This window comes from Rutilus rutilus (genome assembly GCF_951802725.1).
Source record: "Rutilus rutilus genome assembly, chromosome: 19".
Lineage (NCBI taxonomy): Eukaryota > Metazoa > Chordata > Actinopteri > Cypriniformes > Leuciscidae > Rutilus > Rutilus rutilus.
In genome coordinates, this window is record NC_140232.1 from 14,601,953 (window position 1) to 14,625,152 (window position 23,200).

General features: G+C 37.7%; 2 protein-coding genes across 3 annotated transcripts; one reads left to right on the forward strand and one right to left on the reverse strand.

Moving 5' to 3' along the window:
• Positions 1–238: 238 nt before the first annotated feature.
• Positions 239–13,083, reverse strand: rnf34a (ring finger protein 34a). Of its 2 annotated transcripts, XM_084389645.1 has the most exons (9): positions 12,868–13,083; positions 10,674–10,892; positions 9,017–9,204; positions 8,715–8,913; positions 5,860–5,922; positions 3,203–3,404; positions 2,985–3,014; positions 2,759–2,800; positions 239–1,669 (listed from the first exon to the last, which is right to left on the reverse strand). In XM_084389645.1, the coding sequence occupies exons 1-9, from the start codon at positions 12,871–12,873 to the stop codon at positions 1,485–1,487; spliced, it is 1,134 nt and encodes a 377-aa protein (XP_084245771.1). In that variant the 5' UTR covers positions 12,874–13,083; the 3' UTR covers positions 239–1,484. The 2 variants fall into 2 exon arrangements, with proteins under 2 accessions (XP_084245771.1, XP_084245772.1); XM_084389646.1 differs by lacking the exon at positions 2,759–2,800 and having other exon boundaries at positions 12,868–13,051.
• A 1,042-nt stretch (positions 13,084–14,125) lies between these two features.
• anapc5 (anaphase promoting complex subunit 5) lies at positions 14,126–22,889 on the forward strand. Its single transcript, XM_084388708.1, has 17 exons — positions 14,126–14,907; positions 15,024–15,103; positions 15,198–15,301; positions 16,683–16,905; positions 17,757–17,817; positions 17,904–18,005; positions 18,087–18,277; positions 18,420–18,501; positions 19,851–19,943; positions 20,081–20,262; positions 20,608–20,743; positions 20,890–20,964; positions 21,049–21,170; positions 21,249–21,356; positions 21,890–22,037; positions 22,191–22,353; positions 22,440–22,889. The coding sequence occupies exons 1-17, from the start codon at positions 14,707–14,709 to the stop codon at positions 22,649–22,651; spliced, it is 2,283 nt and encodes a 760-aa protein (XP_084244834.1). The 5' UTR covers positions 14,126–14,706; the 3' UTR covers positions 22,652–22,889.
• Positions 22,890–23,200: the final 311 nt, after the last annotated feature.

A 23,200-nucleotide genomic window follows, 5' to 3' on the forward strand; every position in this document is an offset into this window, starting at 1 on the left:
TTCAATAACTTTTATTGAATTAGAATAACTTCAAATATGAAATTCAAAATGTTGCTTAAAGCAGGGAACAATTTAAAGCCAATGTGACATGCCATTTGCAATCTGTTTTAGTTACATAATCTTAGTGGGAAAAATTAAGACATTTTCAAATTGTCAATTTTGATTTCATATTGATTTAACAAATAATGAACCGGAACAACAAATTGACATTTAATAATCACAAAGCAGTACAGTCCAGTGAAAATCTTTCTTAGCACTTTTATTTAAGTATCACAAGTAACTAAGAACATACATAACTCGCTTGTTAATTCTATATTAAAGTAACAGCAACTGACCAAAAGAAAAAGTTATTTTTTGTTAAGAAAAATAAACTGATCTGAATAGGCATTTACACAGGAATTAAAGACGTGTCAGACATAACAGGTTAAACAAGGATGTAATGAATCTGAATATACACCTAAATGTTACATGTAACGTCCCTTATGATCTAAAATATATCACACAAAAAGAGAGGCTGGTATTGCTGTAGTGCAGCTGGTGCTTGTCAGCGCTATGCAATGTCCCATGATGCAACTTCTAATCAGGTTTATCATACACCTTAATAATGGGTAGATCATTTGTTTGGGTCATCACTCTCAAGTGAGGTGACTTTGTAAGGTTTTACGACTTACGTTAATTCAAGTACTAACAACTGTAGTGCATTAAAAGACAGAAATGCACCTTTTGGCACCCAAATCATCCCTCTTTTTTACACTGTGCATAATTTTAGAAGTTATGGTTACTTTGCACATACATAAAATGCACATTATCAAATGTTACTTTTCAATTATGATATTTACCCCATACACAAGTATTTGGTGGATAAAAAAAAAAAAACATTCCATCCTTTGTCACCACTTACACTGATTAACAACAGGTTTATAGGCTGGTTTTCCAGTCACATATTTAAGAAACCAGCAAATGCCACTTATAATTTGTTGAATGGTACCACTGTCAAGTTAGCAGGAGGTACAATGTTACCTGTAGGAAACAAAACAATACAAACAGGAAACAAAGGCCCATTCATAGATGTTGCAAAACAAAGAGCAATAGGAACATTCTGGACTTCCATCCTGAGTTATGGTGCATGATGATGAACCCACTGGAGTAATATTTTTATTTTATTTTCTTGAGTTTCTCACAGTGCTTGCATGTGAACTGCGAGCAGAATGTCTTCAAAGCTGTAGGACATCAAGTCAAGGCTGTGAGGTGTTGCAGCTGAACAATTGCATATTATTACAGAGAAGAGCTTGTGGAATGTTTTTACTGAAGCATTTATTGACAAAGCCATTGTGGCCTGAAGTCTTCCTCAAACGTCGTGACAAATTAAGCAGAGAACTTTATCTTCCTCACTAATTCGATGTGAGGACGGGCACTTGCTGGGTGCGTCCTCACCGAATCCTAATGCAGTCTTGCAGGTGGAACAGGACGAACTCCCAGAAGTATTAAGACTTGAAAACATGCACAGCCCTGATAACGTATTGTCTGCATATAGGGCATTCGTTCATGCGCTTCCCGCATTTAGTGCAGGTGACCATGTGACCGCACTCCAGCAGTACACAGTCAATGACAGCGTCCATGCAGATGCGACACAGGCTGTCGTCATTTGATAACAGGGTCCTGCAACCATCTGCAGTGAGAGAGAGGAAAAAGAGATGAGCCATTACAATCTGTCAATCCATCTGTAAGAACATGATCTTGAGTTCATCAATGGGTTCATGTCAATTCTGATCCAGACAGCAACATAGTGTCGGCCCAGATCCGGCCCACGTCGGTCGGGTATGCGTTAAAGCAACATGTACTAGATGTGGCCCGGATCTGGGCCGACACTATGTTGCTGTCTGGGGAAGAACCAAATCACAACCAGAGATGGCCACAACTCAAGTAAGATACCTCCAACTAGTGATGCACCAGAATCGAATGGCAATAAAAATAATAGTTAACTCTTCTTCATGATAAACATCCTTAATTGTTGTGCTCGCATCTTTTGCAGTGTCTCATGCACGACAGCACAAGGAAGAAAGGGGCCATTCACACAGAACGTGTTTTTCCATTCTACTGCGCTACTTTTCCATTGTTTTTCAATGTAAACGCGCTAAAGTAGGCAAACGTCTTTAACGTCTTTTGCGCATGACACTGCATAAAAACACTGTTTAAGTTAAAAGAAGTTTTAAAATGCGCCTCTGTAGATCTTGCGCTTTGACCTGCGTCTCACGTTTTTAACAGCCAAAAAACATGTTCTGTGTGAACCGGCCCTATGACTGATTTATTTCCTGTGAACTCCACCATGAACAGCACACCCAGTTCAATTACAAAATTACTCAGAACCAATTATTGAAACTTTATTTTCCGTTTCAGTAAATACATTCATTTCAGTGCATCACTACATGCCAACTCTTGCATTGTGCAGTTTATATAAACTCTAGCCACACAAAAAAAATAATAATACTTGATGAAGGGCATGGATGAAATGGGATAATGGGGGTAAACCGTCACAGAAGATACATTTTTATGACCCCAAACCCTACCAATAAAATTATTATTACATTATAAATGATTAATGGCAGTGTAAACAATGACGCTTTACATTTTTTCCTTTGAGAATACATGCTATCTGGCAGTGGCCATGCAGGGAGGGGGTTGAAGCGCAATGACATCACAAACTGCAGTGCACTGGTGGGTGTGACCAGGGAGCATTTCCACCAATCACAAGCCTTACCTCCGATTCCACCATTGCAGATTGGAGGGGGATAAGCTACCACTTAAGTGGGAGGAGCAAAGCACAGCTATTAGACTCAGCTAGGCGTTATTATTAGTGAAACAGTCCATTTAATTTACTGTTTAACCTGAGCAGATCATTAATGAAATCAACTCAGACCTTAAAAACTAAAAAAGCATTTGCACTCTTAATGAATTTTTTGGTGAAAGGTGAAATAATTTCTTACCTGCAGTGATGGGGTTGCTCACATTTTCCACTGAAAAAAAAAAACAAGAGCATGCTTTTATAAAAAGGAATACGCATATATTTGAGTCTTTTTAAAGAATTTTTATTAAAACTTTTATCTATTCTCAATTCTCTCACAATATGGCAAACGTTTGTTTTTAGACTGTGTGTTGCTTTATTTAAGGAGAAGTGTTAGTGCAGAGCAGTGTTAGCACTCACTAGATTTGCGATTGTCCTCATTCTCCCGGTAAAGCCTCCTGACGCGCTCCACCAGCTCCCACTTCTCACAGCAGCCGGAGAAGCTCACAAAGTTCCTCGCAAGGATCTCCTTCAGCTGCCTGACGGTCAACTGCTCCACGTCACCGAGGGAGGACAGATCTGACAGAGAAGCTCTAGCCCGCCGCCGCGTCTGAGGACTAACCTGATGGTAACGGGACATTCTAGTCATGTTATATAATCTCTGCAATTTAACCCTCATATTGTCCGTATAGACCCCATTTGATGTTTCCCTCAAAAGCATTGTTCCCTTCCTCTCACTGGCATGAGATTTGTGAGTTTTGTTTCATTCTCAATCTAAACACAAAAAAACTGAAACATTGGAAATGAATGGGAAAGGCGAAACATTTTTTTATCTTTCATTAAGAAAAAAATAAAAAATAATCAAGAAATCCAGCATAAATCAGAATTTTCACACAGAAATTAATGACTGGTGCTAAAGCAAGAATGCAATGTGGAACAAAAATGCTCACTCTCTCTCGCACACACACACACACACACATATAGGTGTGACTGCAACAGACAGTATTTGTATAATATTTGGCAAACAGAATCAGCCACAAATGAAGGGATGAGACTTCACACGCACGCGCACAAAAACACTTTCGCATGCACACATACACGCATGCGCACACACTAGGGCTGTTGGAACGAATTCCGAAATTCGAATATAATTCGAATATTAAAAAAATCAATACTATTCGAATGCTGAAGTTCCTATTCGAATATTGCTTTTTTATGTTTATTTTTATTTTTATTTTTTTTATGCAATCTTGCCTTTCTCGCCGCCTTTGGCACACACATGTGAAAATTAAATGCTTTTGTTTCGTCTGATAAACAATAAAAGTTTTTGAATCGTAACACAATTGTGCACGTTATCCACGCTGTATCATCATAACAACTGTCAAAAGTCGCGGAGAGGAATGTCTCCACGGTAACGGAGATCAACAATTTGATTCTCAGTCCACATTACAACGTGAAAACGGCGTCTTCAAATATATCCACTTTGGAGTGCGTTTTCATTAATAAAAACGCCGTCTCATTGTGGACGGAAGGCCAAAACGGAGAGGAAAAAAAAGTTTTTTTTTTTTTTATGACAACTTACAACCTGACAAGCTAGGCGATCTGTCCGAGGAACCGCCGCTAAAACAGGCAAGAATTACTTAAGTTCTGCCTCTCTCTCTCTCTCCTCATCACGGGGCTCAACTGCTACCAGCTGTCCGCCAAAAGGTAATAACAGACAAACTGACGGTTTATCTGTGAAGATATGAGACCGATCAACATCACGCATTGGCGATCCATAAGACTGTGTAATGTCGTAAATATTAATAATAGGATGAATTTGAGCATTTAATATTCGAATATTATTCGAATATTAAATAAAATAAGGAATGGAATTCGAATAGTATTATAGAGGAAGATTGACAGCCCTAGCACACACACACCTCATTACATTTCTGCTTATTGCTATTGGTTTTGTTTACATTTTTTTTCAAATAATTTCTTATTCTAAAGGTAATATTTTTTACATTTAGTTTATTGAAATAAATAATTTGTGAATATAATCTGACTCTAAGTTTTTTTTTTGTGGCATTTTAGTTATATTTTTACAAATTTATATTGTATTCTTGCAAAAACAAACACTTTTCAAATTTCAACATGTTTTCTTCTAACCAGCAGATCTAGATCCAGAAACAACTCCTATTTAATTTCGATCATCATTAAAGTATTTTTCTTTTTTTCAGAAAAATTTAATATTTCATATGCAAGCTAATGGTGTAGAGTAATTTAGTGGTAAGTGGGTAAAAAAAGTAAACAAAATACAAAAATAAATGTCAATTCAAAATATGAATACATACTTCAATAATACATAAATAAAACTGAATGTGACAGATAAATGTGATGCATTTTTTTTTTTTTTTTTTTTTTACTTTATTTTTATTCTTTTTCCTTTTGAAATTGCACAAAACAAAAACAACAACGACAAAACAGAAACAAAATAGCCATAACAACATACAATCACATCTAAACAAAACAGAACAATCGTTTGGTCACTTATACATTCTTACATTAAACAAAATTGATGAAAGTATACATGTCAGATGATACATTGATCAATAAACATGTCATGAAGTCGTAAACACAATCCATTTTTCCCAATATTGCAAATACTTATCCATCTGTAGGTTTAAAGCAAAAGTCATCCTCTCCATATTCTGGACAATGGTTATAATATCCAGCCATTCAGCCTTTGTTGGGGGTTCAAATTGTAGCCACTTTCGTGTTACAGCTTTCTTGTTGGCTGCTAATAATACCTTTATAAGGTACTTGTCTTTCAACATCAAATGAGCTGCTAAGTTGCCCAGGTAAATTGTAGAAAATGAGCAGTCAATTCCATCACCGAAAATAAAATGTATTACTTGTATTACCTCCTAAATGTGATGCATTTTTACTAACAAATTTACCTGAGTTGACATTTTAATTTTGTTAAAGTCAACTGTGTGGAGATGCTATTCTTCTTCTGACCAGCCCAAGAAAATATGTATTACAGTTCATGACAATGTTAGTCCTTTCAATTACCAGTAAGAGAATTAACTCACCTCTGGCGTGTGTTCTGCCTGGTCGAGGTTAAGGAGTGAGACTGAAGTGGAGTCCTCAATATCCTATCAGCAAGGAATGTTCACACAGAAAGAATATAATTAGCCATCTACGCAAAGAACAGATTTACAAAGGATTTACCACTGACTGCCACAAAAAAACAAGTTAGCCAAGTATCTTTCAGTTACAACATCATTCAACCCTCTTAATAGTTAATAGTGGTATAAATGGAATGAAGTACACTTAAATCTAATGCCACATTTTTCCACAGGCATTTAGAGCACAGATTTTTGTGCACAGCAGTGCATTCTGGGTAGGATTGCCATGCATAAGTTATTTGGAACATAAAGTCCACACTACAGAGACAGTAACTACTAGCTAGTTTGTAACCAACTCTGCACTTTATTTGGTTGCACCATTTTTTTCAAGGTAGCTATTAAGTCTTAAAGGGATGGTTCAGAGTAAAATCAACCTAGGGTCCTTTGCACCATGACCTCGAGTCAAACCCCCCCCCAGAAGCCTTTTTTTCCCTTGGTCGAACATTATTAAAGTTAGAGCTTATTTAGAGATATCAGCTGTAGGCTATGGCTTAGTGCAGGCGCTAATGGTTCCTATGATGGATCTCGTAAATTACCCCACTAATAATGCCCAGAATGGTACCAAACTTCTACAGTAGTACAAATAGGTTCTGTACTCATAAAACGAGGCATTGGAAAGTTTGTAAGTACATCAGGAGTTTATTTAAATAACACTTGCCTGTGGTAATAAACAGTTACGTTTTTTGAGATCCGGATTGGATCATTTTTTTGGATCAGCAAGAAAAAAATATATAATAAAGAAAAAAAACTTTGCTTTCCATTTGTTAGTTAAAACACACTTTAAGTACTCCCACAGCAATACCACAGCAAAAACGACTTTCCTAACTAATAAACTTCAAACATTATTAAAGGCAAGTGAACAGTCAGTAAAAAATAAGAACAAATACACTAATTACAAGCATAGACAGTGCTTGAAGTGGGGGGAAAAAGGTGACGGTACTCTCTTGCATTGGCAAATTATATTGCTGGTACAACAACAATTTATTGTTCTTTATTAACAACATAAATGTATTTAAACAAGTCGTGTGTGCGTGCGTGTGTGTGCGTGTAAATGGAACTCCTCCAAGTCTGCAAGTCCAAAAATACATTTGTGGTTTGATTAACATTAATGACATAGACAACAGCAGGTATATATAGGTTGCTGTCACTTTAAGGCCTAATGCACGGATCCATTATAACGATACACATCCGTTTTCTTTCTCAGCTGTTTACGTTCACTTAAAGGGAGACTTCACCCATTTGCATTAAGCTTTGTATTGTTAGAAACCCAGTCATATATTATAATAAATGTGGATTTTTCATCCATTTTTCCCTGAGATGGGAGAAATAAGGATTTAAGTGTTTTACTTCCTGCTTATTATGACGTAAAAATCATCATTTTGCGTCATAATAAGCAGGAAGTCACATTTCATTGAAAAGTGTAGAGACTACAGACACTCGTTCCTCATCTTTCCCAGGGGGCGGGAACCGCTCACGCTACAGGCCTATTACAGATCAGTGGGTGGGACTTGACTTTCTGAAACTAAAAGCAATATCCTCCATCTTGTTTGGAAGCTAAGCTAACAGGCGCTGTGGAGACAGATGTAAAGTTATGACAATAGCGGAGGAGAGTACTCAATATGATATAGAGGAAGAGGATTTCGGAAGTCTGATGCTTGAATCAGGTGTTTGTGGCTACCTTTACAAGCCGCATTATAGCGAAGAGCAGCCGAGGCAGAAGACCTGCCTGCCGCGGATGAGGAGCCCGGACTGGCTCGGGTTAGGGCGGACTGGTGGCGCCGGTGATCTCACTATGCAACTACGAACCGCTACGAACACAGAGATAGAGTCCGACTGTGGCAAAGATTTTCAACAATGACAACTTCTCCTGGATGAAATCTCTGAATCAGACGAGGACACGGACGTTTGTGTTGTGAATCAGACGAGGACACGGACGTTTGTGTTGTGAACTATCCTAGTTTCGCACCGCATCTGACTGAACATCCAGGTAACGTTACAATGCAATAATTCACCACTTCGAAAGAAATACAAATGAAGAGTAATTCACTAATGAGTTCGCCAACTAACTAGACATTTTGTGTGAAATTAATTTCAAGCTCTGGTGGTAGCTAGCCTTGTAGACGGAAGAGTTATTTCTCTTAGGCAGATATGCGCTTTCTGGATTAGTGGGAGTGGCTTGCGCAGCTGTGCAATGTGGTGCATTGTGGGAGTTGGTGTCTTTCATACAAATGCGTCCTTAAGTTACTTTCTTTCTTTCCTCGGCCAAGAAGGCACCAAATTCAAAATTAATTTTACATTTCGACTACATATATGACCCACTTTCAATAAAGATCAATGTTCCCATGGGTGAAATGCTCCTTTAAGACATAACCGACTGTCTACTTGCCGAGATGGGTATTTTGACAATTTTTTGTGCATGTGTCCATCCAAGTGCAAGGAGACGTGAAAGAGGAATCAATTCGAAGTTTGCACGCTATCTGAAACGCACCTCTCACTGTGCAAACGAGTACAGAATTCAATTCTCTTTTGCCTCTTCTAGCGCTGCAATGGTTTAAAATCTACCGAATATGTAAACTGGCAAGACACATGCTAATTATAAACGTTCAATCTATAAAGGTTAAATTTGCAATCAATCCGCGAATCCCAACCGTGGAGCTTGGTTTGTATGGATCACGGATCAACTACGTTCCGTTTAACCCCTAATGTAAACATGTTATTCCAAATAGCCATGCTCACAGATTAGAATCATCTGGACACACCTGATTGGACTCGGGGCTGTTGCTCCTACTGATTGGTTCTCCATGAGTTGGAGAGAGAGCTGAGAGAGGGGAAGTGGGCTCTTCAATTGAAGGGGGTGGGCTATACAGGGGGCGTGACTGCAGGGAAGGCGTATCTGGATCATCCTCACTTTCGGCACCTTGATGGCAAAGCACCAAGTCCACAAGGTCCTCTTTCTCCCTAAGGATTCAAAGCATTCAAACAACTCAAAAACACTAATGATATGGTCATAATACACCCAATTATTAATAATGCTCACATACTGTTGCCTGTGTGAACGTACCTGCAGGTATCAGTGTTAATATTGCGTAACGTAAGGTACTGCCGCAAGTCCTTAACACGCAAACGCATGAGCAGTGGACGCTGGAATGACGTGCCCTTCAGCAGCTGACAAGTTGTGCATCTGCGCTGGTTTTCCTGAAGTACTGAGCACAGCGAACAAAAACTCTTCTTGCAGTCGCAACAGATGTGCTACAGTGGAGAAAATTTGTGCTTAATCAAAACGACAAAAAGCAAGGCTGTAATCAAATTACAATCTCTCATCTCAAACAAAAGAGAAGACATGAAGATTGTGGATTGTCTAACTCTAGTATATATTTGAATAATGTCAGAAGGTACTTACTACCCTTGTAAAAAAATAAGTGCGCTTAATTGTACTGAATGCACATGTCGTGTACTTCAAATCTTAATAGTATATTTAAAAAATAATAATTTACTTGCAGATAATAATGTTCAAGAAGTTAAAGGCCACTTAAGTGTCCACTTTAATGACGGTTTCTTAACACACTTAAGTGCACTTTTAAAATCTGCACTTTGTAATATTAAAGGTATAATGGAGGATTTTTTACTTCCGGGTGGATCACATATACTATTGGTCCTCCTAATTGTCAATTATTCTGGTGAATCAATCAAACTTATTCAAAAAGCGGAGAGGGCGGGTCTTATCTAAAATTCGGAAAGATCCTCCACTATACCTTTAAGAAAAAATTGGAACTTACATAAAATAGCATTTTAAGCTTTAAAGTACACTTATTTTGATGTTACTTATTTTAAATGCTTGGCAGTACACTTTATCCATATGTTAAAGACAATAGAATTATGAAATTACATATAAAGAACTCATACTTAAATGCATTTAATATAAAATAAAACTATGATACATTTTTATTTAATTGCAAATAACTTGCAATTAAGTGTCTGAAAACATTACATTCAGTTTGCGCTTAAGCATGTTCTATTAAAGTATATCATTATAAAATAAGTAATCTTTTTAAAAGTATGCTGCTAAACTGTACTTCTTTTTCACAAAGATAAAGGCCCCATGGAATCAAAATGAGAGATTTGTGCATTTTAGTCTATGTATATTAATTTTAAGGTTATCTAAATGTAAAAAAAAACCAAAGTGGAGCAGTGCAAGTGATCTATTTTGTAAGTCAAGGGTAAAATCTTTTATGGCTTGAATGAGAAATTTGATGTATAAATGTATTTGTCGGCTGGATGATTAACATAACCTTGAGTCTAGAAACAAAGTTGAATTGAATATATGCCACTCTACTTATAAAATTGACCAAATAAAACTTTTTAGTAGATTTTAAAATGTACAATCTTTGTCTTCTGGGAAAAATGGGCAAAAAAATATTGATGACTCATCTTGCACGCAGGCGAATATAAAAATTGGTGACCAATCAAAAGCTACATAGAATCAAAATGTCCCCTACCTTAATATTTGCCCGGCTGTGATTTACTGTAAATTTTGTTTTACATCCAAGCCGTCAACATGGTCCCAACTTACAGATTCAGTAGGAAATACATCAACATCAAAAAGAAATTTGTGTTTGTGCAGCCATTTCATGGGGACTTTAATCTAATAAATGCTTTTAGATTTAATGTGCGAAATAAATGAGATTGTATGGCAATGGCAGGTGTGCAGGTCTACCTACCCTTCTCCTAAAGACAGAGAAGGCTTGTCTACAGGACTGACACACCAGGCTGATGTTGGTGGAGTTGGTAGGTGGGTATGTGGAGTATCCCGCAGTGGGAGCGAAACGAAACGGCCCCGCACCTGCCCCGAAACCTGGCTGCTGCCCTCTCACGGCCCCGGTACCCATCACTTCATTCAGCAGACCACAACATGATGCCCACATGGACGAGGCCCCCGCCTGCACGGAAAACAATCACAAAAGACTTTAAAAACAAATGATGAGGTTTTCAAACCTTTGAGGTTGTATTAAGAAGACTAGTGCTGTCAATCTTTTTTCACGTTTCAGGTGTGGCTGTATCTAAATAGGTTCTCTTTTGCATCTTATTATGCTGGAATGGTTTAAAAGCACTTGAATAAATTATTGGCTGATCATAGGATAGGCCAACATGCAGACCGTCCTCAGTCGGTCGCTCTCTCGCTTTGTGGTGCTGGTGAGTGAAACCCATAGACAGTATATAAACTGGACATAGCGACCCCATTGGATTCAACGGAGACAAGTGAAGTCAATTAGAAGCTCTCACTTCCTGGGGGTCGAGCGTACTGCGCAGACTCAAACTAAGCTTGACGACGTAGATGTGACGTGAGCAACCCGTCTGTCTTCTAGTAGCTGTGCCAAGAGAAATCTAAATCATTCCCTTCCGAAACTTGCAGAGACGGAGAGTGTGAGTAGGAGGTGTCCATGAGCTAGGAGCAGGAGAAACTTTCGCAATCGTTAGCCTATTTTTACAAAAATTGCTTCTACGGGGCCATAATGTAAGATACAAGGTAATGGAGCCTTTTATACATTTTCGTGTTTCTTTAGAAATAAATAATGGACAAATGGAGTCTTTAAACGCCTAAGATGTAAAGTTATTCACTGTCAAAGTGACGCCAAAATGAATGGGAGTCAATGGAATGCTAACAGCAGGTGGGGATCGGCTAATCAATGGCGGCGCCCGGGGAGCGATATTTTTTTCCCCAGGATGGTAGGGGAAGACTCATGAATATTCATTAGGGAAGTCATCCCTGATTGGTCTTAACCCCAGTGACGGTTAGGTTTAGGGGCGGGGTTAGGGGTAGGTCATCAGACCAATCAGGGATGACTTCCCTAATGAATATTCATGAGTCTTCCCCTACCATCCTGGGGAAAAAAATATCGCGCCCGGGGAAGCTTCAAAATAATATGAAACCCAGATAGTGTGATCACGTACTGCAATGCATGCTGGGTTAATTGCATTAAATAAAAATTTAAAAAGGGGGCAAGGCCTGGTTGAGTTGTAATAGTAATGTGTTGAAATTTGCAGTTATGCGCAGTAATTGGCAAGGGGAGTAACAAACATGCTCAAAGCAGTTGACCAATCACAACACATTGGTCCAGCCAGCCAATCAGAGCACATTGTGCTTTCTGACAAGGAGGCGTCCGGGAATAAACATAACGTTACTGAAAAACAGGGAACAGAGGTGCTGCAACATTTTAAATTATGTGAAAACTAATGTGTTTTTGAACATTCAACCGTGAAAACCTATTCTAGCAGACCACAGAAACAAAGTCAAGATTTTGTAAAAGGGCATAATAGGTCCCCTTTAAACAGAACATATTAATGAATGTCCTGCCCAGAAATAGTTGCAATTGACTGGGATCAATCTCATTACAGATGGATGGGAATAGGGCTAAGCCATAACAAGGGATTAGTGTGCTTTAAATGACATCTGACTACAGCTAGTGCTCTAAGTCACATTTAACAGAGAGTAACCAAGGTGTTTTTATTTTCATGGGGAGCCAACAGGATAATTAACTCCCAATTGTCATTGTGTGACACAGTGAAGGATCGGTCCTGTTGCTGGGTCTCGCCTCCCAACAAATGAAAACATGAGAACAGAAGAGTTAAAAACAAACCAACACATTACTGATCATTGCATCTAACAACTGAATACTGAGATGCACTACACACATTATATAACTGCTAGATGTTGACTATATAAAGGCATGAAAGATGTCATCAATGCACAAAATCACACAATACAATGCATAAAAAATGCTAAAGTGGAAATCAGCTGTTACTTATCGAGCTGATAGCAAATGTAGCAGATTAGTAACGCTAGCCTGATGCACAGCACAGCCAACAGAGAAACAAGTTCAAAAACTAAACAAGCATTATGAGAAATTACTGTACCTTCATAGCAGCTCAAAGACACCACGGGAAGTCACCCAGCTGTATGTAAAGGCAGCCAGGCCATTGCTCACAAACGGCTAACTCTTCATTTCACAGTCGCTGTCTACAGCCGCACCAGGAGGATCGCTATGTGACTGTGATTAAGCGTTTTCAGCCAATCACAGTGGTGGATATCCTGTGACGCAATACCAACAAGCCAATCATCTCGTACCTACTGTAGTGCAGCGGAAGTTTGTGCATTTATATTAGAGTTTCTCATATGCTGTAGTTTATTACACTTCATGTAATGGAATTATTTGTTTCATTTACTTTCGTAATTTTAGCATTAACCCCAGACTAACTAGTTCACATCCTAGAGCCTTATTATGTGTTGGACAGAATTATTAAATGAGCGGAAAGTTAGCGTTATCACCATACAGAGTGATATTACAACATAAATAGTGGTTTAAGTATTTCTTGTGGTTTATCACTTATTAACACTTATTTTAAGGAATGTTTATTAACAGATGAATTGACTCAGATACTGAATAATTAATGAGTGTCACCTGAGTCACAGGTCACTGTTGCTGTTCCAACAGATGACAATCCATAATTGATAAGTAGTTTTGAGCTTTATTTTTTAAAGTTTGGCTGTATAATCAGATTCAGAATTGTTGTTTAGTGTTATACGCTATGTGTTGTCAAACTGTAAGCTAGATGTTGGTGAACCTCTTTAGTTTTTGTGGATAGTTTAAAAGAAATTCCCATACTATCATGTCCCCTAGGTTTAGTGAACTTGCGTACAAATGTAAAGGGTAAATGTATTTTGAAAAATGTAGGCATAGTCATCACTTGATAAAATCCACTGACATCATAAAAAAATTTTTTATTTGATGTGAAAAATAAATGTAAAATTCATTGGACATATAATAAACACAAGCACATTAATTGGAAACAATAATATTACAATATCCTAAACTATTTATTCTTAAATTTTGTTCATGTTTAATCATTTACATATAGTTTGTAGGATTTTCAAATGAATGTAACTTAATACTATGGAATATGTAATGTAAATATTCAATATTTGCGACCTCTACTGTACGCAGATATATATAAAAAAAAATATTTGCGGACATCTGATTTAACGATTAAACGTAGACTAAACTTATCTGTCTCAGGAATATTGATAATTAGCTGAAAGCCTGTGGAATTATTAACTCTGTGTTGGAATACAGTATAAACGTTGTTGTTAAGGAATCGGAATCGATTTATCAGCACTCTGCAGCGCGTACTAAAACGGGTAGTATATTTTCACTAAATCGTTTTGCAAAGCTGATTTTAACGATTTATCATCGTCGGGTTGAATGTCTCGAGTGTCACTGAACTTTCAAAGACACCCGACTCGTAACGGACTCATTGAAACGAATTGTTCACAAGAACCGATACAAAGAACTGAATCGTAATTCTGATCATTAAAACATAATCGATTCGTCTGTGCTCTACATTGCGTCCTGAAACGTAAACGGAACTGGAGGGTATTTTGAAGAAAAGTCTCCGGCTGATTGTTAGCAAATGATCCATGTGAATATATTCGAATATGTCCATGTTTGATTAATAACCTAACGCATCAAACAAAGTGGTTATGATTACAGATTTTCACATTGAAGAAAGGCTTCAAATCGCTATGACTGCATTTGAAACACCGTTGATATTTTACCGTATTATCAAAAATAATGTAAGCTAGCTTACACATTACAGCATAGTTGTTGTTGTTTTTTTTTATATTAAACTAGAGTATTTACTGCACCAATATACTTCATTGAATTGATCTTTGAGGAATATAAGTCCCGTGAGGCAATGGCCAGTGTGCATGAAAGTCTGTATTTCAACCCCATGATGACAAATGGGGTTGTTCATGCCAATATCTTCGGTATAAAGGATTGGGTCACTCCATACAAGATCGCAGTGTTAACTTTACTGTATGAGATGTCCACAACCAAACCAATGGCACTTCTAGAAAGAAGACGCCTGAACAAACTCATCCTGCCTTTACAACAGGTATGTATGTAGCATGTTTTCTTGTAGGGATGTTTATGTATGACCCTTTAAAAAATAATGTAATGTTTTCAGACACTTCATTTTGAACATGTATGATTTGTGTTTGTGATGACCAGGGTGCAGATTTGACCCTGGAGCAGTTTGTGAAGATCGTAGAGGAGTGCAGTCTTCGCATGGTCAATGCTGTTAAACTCAGGTACAGTGGGCTACTTATATTTAGAAAGAACTTTTCTACCTGGGTAGGTTTTTATATATCAATCGTACATTTAATTATCACCTTCTGTTTTCAGGATTTTTTTAATGGCTGATGGAGAGTTGCAGGACATGGAGCACTTTTTTACTATCCTGCCAAATGCTTTCAGTGACTCGGAGGCATTCAAAACTAGTGTTGTTGGTACGTATATGTGTTTGTTTCAGGGCCGTAACCAAAATGACCGTCAAATATCAGCCAATTTAAAAGGTTAGTTCACCCAAAAATGAAAATTCTGTCATTATTTACTCTATCTCATGTCGTTCCAAACCTGTAAGACTCTCATTCATCTTTGGAACACAAATGAAGATATTTTTAATGAAATCTGAGAGATTTCTGTCCCTCCATTGACCGTCCACACAGCTGATACTTTAACGCTTCAAAAAGTTCATGAAGAGATCATAAAACTAATCCATATGAATACAGCGGTTTAGTCAAAATTTTCTGAAAAAACTCGATCACTTTATATGATTAACAGATTTAATTTAGGCTTTTATTCACAAATTAACATTCATCAATGCACACATCAGTTATGTTCGTTTGACGTGTGAGAACCAATGGCGTTCGTTCTCGCGCATCAAGTAAGGGTGGTTGAGCTTTGGACTACACCGCTCAATTCATATGGATTAATTTTACAATCTCTTTATGACCTTTTTTGAAGCGTCAAAGTGTCAGTTGCGTAGACTGTCAATGGAGGGACAGAAAGCTCTCAGATTTCATTTAAAATATCTTAATTTGTGTTTCGAAGATGAACAAAAGTCTTACGGGTTTGGAACGACGTGAAGGTGAGTAATTGTTGACAATTTATTTTCATTTTTGAACTAATCTTTTAAGAGTTCTGGGACTGGATTTGTGAAAATCTTCTTAAGAAAAAAGTTCTTAAATTATATTACAAAATGTTTGTAAGTAAGTGTACTTCCTGAATTTTTTTGAGGAAATTCTCAAATATTTTCTTATGTGATATATTCTTATTATGTAATATCCCAGGAGTTTTCCATCTTTAAGGTGCCATGGGCATAATATGATCGTCCTCATGCTAGGAACCCCCACCCTAAAATTTAAAAGACAGTTCTATATTTTTAAGTATAAAGACCTAATTAACACTGTGTAAATATTAATATTATAAATGTCAATTAGGTTACATTGCGGTCTTTCTATTCTCTGTAGTATGGTAAAGATTTTATTTATATATATATAAATGTAAATGTAAAGAAAAGCAGTTCAAATATATATATATATATACATATTTGAACTGCTTTTCTTTAAATTGTTCCACCATTTGTCCACCTATTAACCCCTTTTAACTGAAGAATCATATGAAATAAAATGTGTCAGATAAGATCATGTTCTCCATTGAAGTACATTGATCACTTTCTAACCGTATAAAAGAGTGTTAGAAGGGGTTGTTTTGGGGAATACAAAATATCTTGAATTTATTTATTTTTTTTAAGTTAGAAAACATCTGTGATTCATGTGACACAGATTCATCTGTGAATCTGAAGCCTTAATCTCTTTGTGTTTGTAGGTCTGTTCATGCGTCAGATGCTGCTGGCCTACAATAAACTGTCCTTCAGTCAGGTATATAAGCTGTACAAGTCCCTGCAGCAATACTGCCATCTCGGAAATCAGCTGGAGCTGTCGGCTCTGCCCGCTGAAGACATGGAGCTGACCAGCAATGAAGACCCCAGCGCCGACCGCATAGACAAAGATGAGCTGGACACTACATCTCTACACCATTCCGAACTGAGGTCAGAGGGAATCATGTGTTACTTGTGTTATTACTGGAATCAGGGTTGTGTTATTGTGTTGGGGTCAGTTTGACCCGTATTCGTACTCTTTATTTCTTGTAATTTTGTGACTATTTCTCATTTAGGGCCTTGAATGTGCATGCAAAGTTTTAACTCAAATGTGTTTTGGAAAGGCTGTACAAATTGCGGCAATTGTGTTAGGGATACAATTGACCCCATTGGTTTTCATGCAATTCACCAAAAACCTGAAAAGAGTCAGGTTAAAAATGTATTGTATCTTGTAATTTATTGTAGCTGGTCAAAGACTAAAATATGAAATACATGAGAACTTTGCTGTTTCTTCATCCACATCCACAGTTTCACAGTCAAAACATCTGTGAAGGGACATTTTGGGTTGTTAGAATCAGACATAACAATAGGCAGAGACTATTTACACAAAGTACAAACAGCAATAAATACTACTTACACCAAGTACAAATATTTTTAGATAGATACTGTTTATACTTAGCTGTAGTTATTTGCTTCTCAGTGTGCAAATAGTTTCTACAAGAATTCATGATATTTTTTGTGTCAATTCAGCTAATTTTGCACACAAAAAAATATGTGGGTCAAATTGACCCCTAACACAATATAAATAAATGGAAAATTAATCAATTTCTCACATATTTTTTAGTCTCTGTCAAACTACAATAGATGTTTTCTGTTTTTACATGAATGTTTAGTGTTTTCCATAGTGTCTACTTTTGGCAATCTGCATGGAAACTAATGAGAAGTCAATTTGACTCCAACAAGCAGAGCGTTATTGGATAGGAATGAAACTGACTGTGGGGGTTATTTTCTGTTTTCATCAGATCTGATGAGACCCAAGGTCCTTTATCTCAGAAACAAGCAGAATACTTCCTTGCACGACAGGTTTGTTATAAACTAGAAAGAGATTTGGCTTTCATAAACACAGCTGTCTATGATTCCTTATGATAGCCATCTTGTTTTTTTCCCAGGCGTACCTCCTTAAGAACGATGAAAACAAGGCCATGTCGCCAGCTAAGTTACAGGACGAGCTCAACAACATTCTCAAATTTAATCCTGACTTTGCCGAAGCTGTGAGCTGAACTCCTTCCTTTCAAGAAACAGATGATTAATCTCTTTTCACTGTAACTGAGCCTCTCTCTGTCTCTCCACAGCATTACCTCAGCTATCTGAACAGTATGCGAGTGCAGGACATCTTCATCTCCACTCACAGCCTCCTGCACTACTTCGACCGCCTCATTCTTTCCGGTGGAGAGGGGAAAAGCAATGGAGATGAAGGCTATGGTCGCAGTTTACGATACGCTGTCCTTAATCTGGCAACCTTGCACTGTCGTTTTGGACACTAGTGAGTATTAGCTGTCTAGATTATGTTTTGAGCACTACATTGTGTCAGGAGCATTTTATTTTTTCTGCAAAAATAAGTGGCAGCAGTCTGAACTGAACTTGTTATATGACTAAAGCTGATTTCTGTGGTTGTGTTTGTGCAGTCAACAGGCCGATTTGGCTCTGCAGGAAGCTATCCGCATCGCACAGGAAGCAAATGACCATGTGTGTCTCCAGCACTGTCTGGTAAGAACAGTTTCTCTCATTCCTTGCCTCTTAAATTTTAAAGGTTATTATAATTATCATAAACATATGCAAACTCAGTGACTTGCGCTTGTCTCAGTTTGAACTATATATATATATATATATGTGTGTGTGTGTGTGTGTGTATGTATTAGGGGTGTAACAATATATCGTGTCACAATATATCGCAATACAAAAATACAACAATATGTATCGTGGATAGTGACAATATGTATTGTGTATAATTCACCCAAAAGGAAAATTACTGTGTGAGAATTTTGGGATTTACAGAACCCGAAGATTTTCTTTCTGCATGATTTTAGTGCCAGTTCTACTACAATAAACTACTATTTATAAATGTTGAATATAAAGTATAATAATGCAATGTGGGAATATTTGTGGGTCCTGATAATGCCAAACATCTTATGTTACCAGTAAAAAGTGGCATACATAATTTTAAATAAATCTAGTCAGTGACAGGGTTCAAGCATATTCATCTAAAATAATTCTGCATTTTCAGCTTCAGAATCATGAATATTGTCATCATGTCTTGTGCATTGGGTTACCAGCACCAAGTCACCTTGTTAATCTTTTCCCATAAGTCTTGGAGTATTGCAATAATATTGTATCGTTAGTTCAGTATCGTGATATGTATTGAATCGTGACATGAGGGTATTGTTACACCCCTAATATGTATGTATGTATATATGTATATGTATATATATATATATGTGTGTATGTGTGTGTGTGTGTGTGTGTGTGTGTGTATCATTTAAAAAATTGTTTGTTTTTTTTAAACAGTTTTTAACATTAATACTATTAAGAAATGTTAATACCAACCCCATTTCCAGAAAAGTTGGGACATTTTGTAAAATGCAATAAAATCTAGATTTTGGGGTTTGTTCATTCTCTTGGACCTTTATTTAACTGACAAAAATACAGAGAAAAGATTTCAAATGTTTTCATTGACCAACTTAATAGTTTTTTTTTTTTGTAAATGTAATCAAAGGTCGATTTCTTTGTACTTTTGTCAGTTAAATAAAGGTTAACTTACTGTATTTTTGATCAAATGCAGCCTTGGTGAGCATAAGAGATGTCTTTCAAAAAAAATAAAAAATCTTACTGATGATCAGCCCTCTATAATGCGAGTAAATCACTCACAAATGCAATAGTGATGTAAAGTATTTTCCGCAAACATGTTCTTTTCGGACAGTTTGTTTCAACCGGTTCAAAAAAGCGATTAATCGTTTCTGGTGTCCATAGAGGTTTGATGATAGTGTGTGTGTATGTGTATATTATACTTAACACAGTCTCTGCTGTTTTCAATTTTTTTTTCTAATTTGTGACTTTAGAGTTGGCTGTACACACTAGAACAGATGAAAGGATCTGATAGTGTGGTACTAACGGAAGACTCTGTGAAAATTGCAGCTCACTTTTGCCTCCCTGTAAGTAGCTCATTAAGGTGGAACCATTTTAATGCCCTTATAATAGGGAAATGCTTTGCATAGCCACAATACATTATTAATCTCTTGCAAGGTCACAATGAAATAAATAATTAATGCTCCCCGTTGTTGTTTTGCAGTATTTAGCTTCTCTAGGCATTCAGTCCCTGGTCCAGCAGGGAGCAAAACAGGGCATGCCGGCCAACAAGCTGCTGGACGCCCTGCGAGGAACCGACATCATGCACTGGAAGCAAAGCCTCTCTGAACTGATAGAAATCAGCCTGGCACAGACCACCTCCATATGGAGGATGTATGGCAAAAGGTCATAACACAGATACCTTCTTTTTATGAAATTTATAGGTGACATATTTATTCACAAGATGGAATATAAATATATCTGATCAGATAATTTTTTGACATGCTTGCAGAGAAAGGCTTACCAAAACAAAGTTACTGGGTTGTCACTTTTCACGTTTTCTGAGTTGGTAGATGCACCGGGGACCCGATTATAGCACTTAAACACGGAAAAAGTCAGATTTTCATATGTCCCCTTTAAGAGAACTGTGAAGTGGGTTCGCACTTCCATTCTGCATTGATGGTAGTGCCACATCTCATACAGTTTTGCAAGTTTTATGTAGTTAAAGTAGATTTTTTGCGTTCTCTGTAGCACTATGGCACGGCAGCAGGCTCAGCTCCTGTTGAATATGAACAGTCTGGAGCCGGTGAACTTTAGCGTGCAGCAGAACAACACTGAGGCCTTTGCCGTCGCTCTCTGCCATCTGTCTGAACTCCATGCTGACCAGGTACCTGACCTCTCTCACAAGTACATGAACACAAATGCTTCTTGGTGCTTACGCTTGATTTAATGTATTACTCTGTGTCAAAATGTATTGAATGCTAAATTACAAGTTTTCCAGTTCCAGTTGTGATTCTTTTTTTCCGTCCTCAGGGCCTTTATGCTGTTGTGACTGACATCATGAAACACTTAAAGCAGCAGTTTCCTCCCCATACCCAACATGCCAAAGTACTGCTGAACAAAATATAGGATTCAATAAGCACAAATCAACAGCAGATATATGATTTTTTTCTCTCTTTCTCTATTTAACAGCTCTGGATGCTATGCGATCTGAAAATTCAGTTTGAAAAGGCTATGAATGATGGGAAATACCATTTGGCTGAACCTCATGTCACTGCCATCTCTGCCTTAAACAGCACCGAGGGATTGTATAGGTAGATAACGGCACATATTATGTTTTTTTTAAGTAGATTGGGCTGTACAAGTGATTGTTAATGTCCTTGTCTGTTCAGGAAAGCCCAGTTGCTGAAAGCTCTGAATCAGACGTCTGAAGCCTCGAAGATCCTACAGCAGCTGCAGCAGCAGTGTGAGAAGAGCAAGAACACAGAGATGATCATCAGGTGTGTCTTTATGAAAAGAAAAGTCTGAGATCACATTGGAAATTTGGGATTCAAGATCTTTCCTTCGTGTTTAGAGAGATGGAAGTCAGGCTGAAATCAAAATTGACTTGCACTTTTCTTACTGCTGCTGAAAATTCAGCTTTGTCAAGTATATTAAAAATGGAAAACGGTTATTTTAAATTGTAATATTTCACACGATTACTGTTTTTACTGTATTTATCGAATATATGCTGCCTATGAGCATAACTTATTTCAAAAACATTTTAAAAAATAAATAGTTTTTAACATTTGTCCGGTTATGTGTGCATTTCGACCTTGAAATCTTTAATAAAACTGTCATAACTTGCTCTTCCTGCGATATGACCCACTTCTCTCAGCTGACTTGTCCGAATCCTGAATCATTTTCACTATTGGACTTTTAGAGCTCACTGTATATTAAAAAATCTTAATGACCCCAAATATTTGAAGTGTATATTTGGAATCTTGTTGAAACGGCAGTCAGTTTTGAACTCTTCGGTGTGTTTGTGTGGCAGGGTGATGCTGGCCTCTGCAGAACTCCACTGGGACTCGTCTGGATTCGCGTCAGGTCTGCCGTTACTCTTACAGGCTCTTGCTCTGTCCCGCCAACACAACCTGCAGAGCTTGACCTCAGAGACAGTGTTACACCTGGCATTTACACAGGTACACCAACAAGAACCTTCACAGTTCGTGCTCAGACACCTGATAATGACTGACAAAACATCTCCCAGTTCCTTGATGTGTTTTTTTAAGGATACCTGTGTGTTTGTTAGATGAAAGATGTCTGTGTCTGATATTGATCATCTCTCTTGATAGCTGATGTTGGGGATTCCTGAGCAGGCTCTTGCACTGGTGCAGGACGTGTTGGAGTCTGTTTTGGCTCACGGTTCTCTGATAGACAAGGGCAGAGCTCTGCTGTTGGCCGCTCGCTGTCAGATGACTTTAGCAGGAACTGCTGCACAGAAACACAGACTGACTGGTACTGCCTGAGTCCTGTTTGACACCCATCTCACTGTATTCAAGTCATATTTCATATGTTTAAGTGTTGTATTTTCTTTCCTGCAGCACTGGAACAAGCCGTGCACACTTTAGAGGAGGCAGCTGTGTATTTCTCTCGTCTTGACTGTAAAGAGCGTATGAGAGACATACATTATCTACAGGCACGCTTGCATCACACTCTCGGCAACGTCTCTCAACGCAACAAATACGCCATGCTCTTCCGCCTGCTGGATCAGGAGCTGCCGTCGTCCGGGATGACTGTGGTCAATCGTCTTTAGGAAACATCTGCTATGGTGTTAATGGACGACACCAGACATTGTACCGTGTGCATAGTGGAAATAAATTTTATTTTGTGTGTGAAAAACTAAATTCTGACCTTATTTATACATGCGGGGATGGGGGAAGCAACTTTGCTCCAAAAAAAAAAGTGTGTGTCATGCTCATTTAAAATGTACAATGTTCTTCGAATACCATAGTAGATTAATTCATGGTACATTAATACCATGGACTATTTCATAACTGATTATGAAATAACTAATTTAGAAATAACTATAATTTCTATAACTGCAGTATTTTGGTAAAAACAATGGATGCTGTGGTGTTAAACACCTTTGAAATGTCCATGGCCCATGACAATGTTAGGTGGGTGTGCTCTGGGCAGGGCTGGAGTGAACAATCTTTGGGCCCGGTACAAAATGTTCATTGCGTTTAAAATGGCTTTCTTTGCTCTTCGGTTGCATCCGAATTCGCATACTTTCTTGAGTAGGTACTTTTTTGAATAAGTAATTACTTCATGACCACTAAAAAGTATGAATGTAATCTGGAGG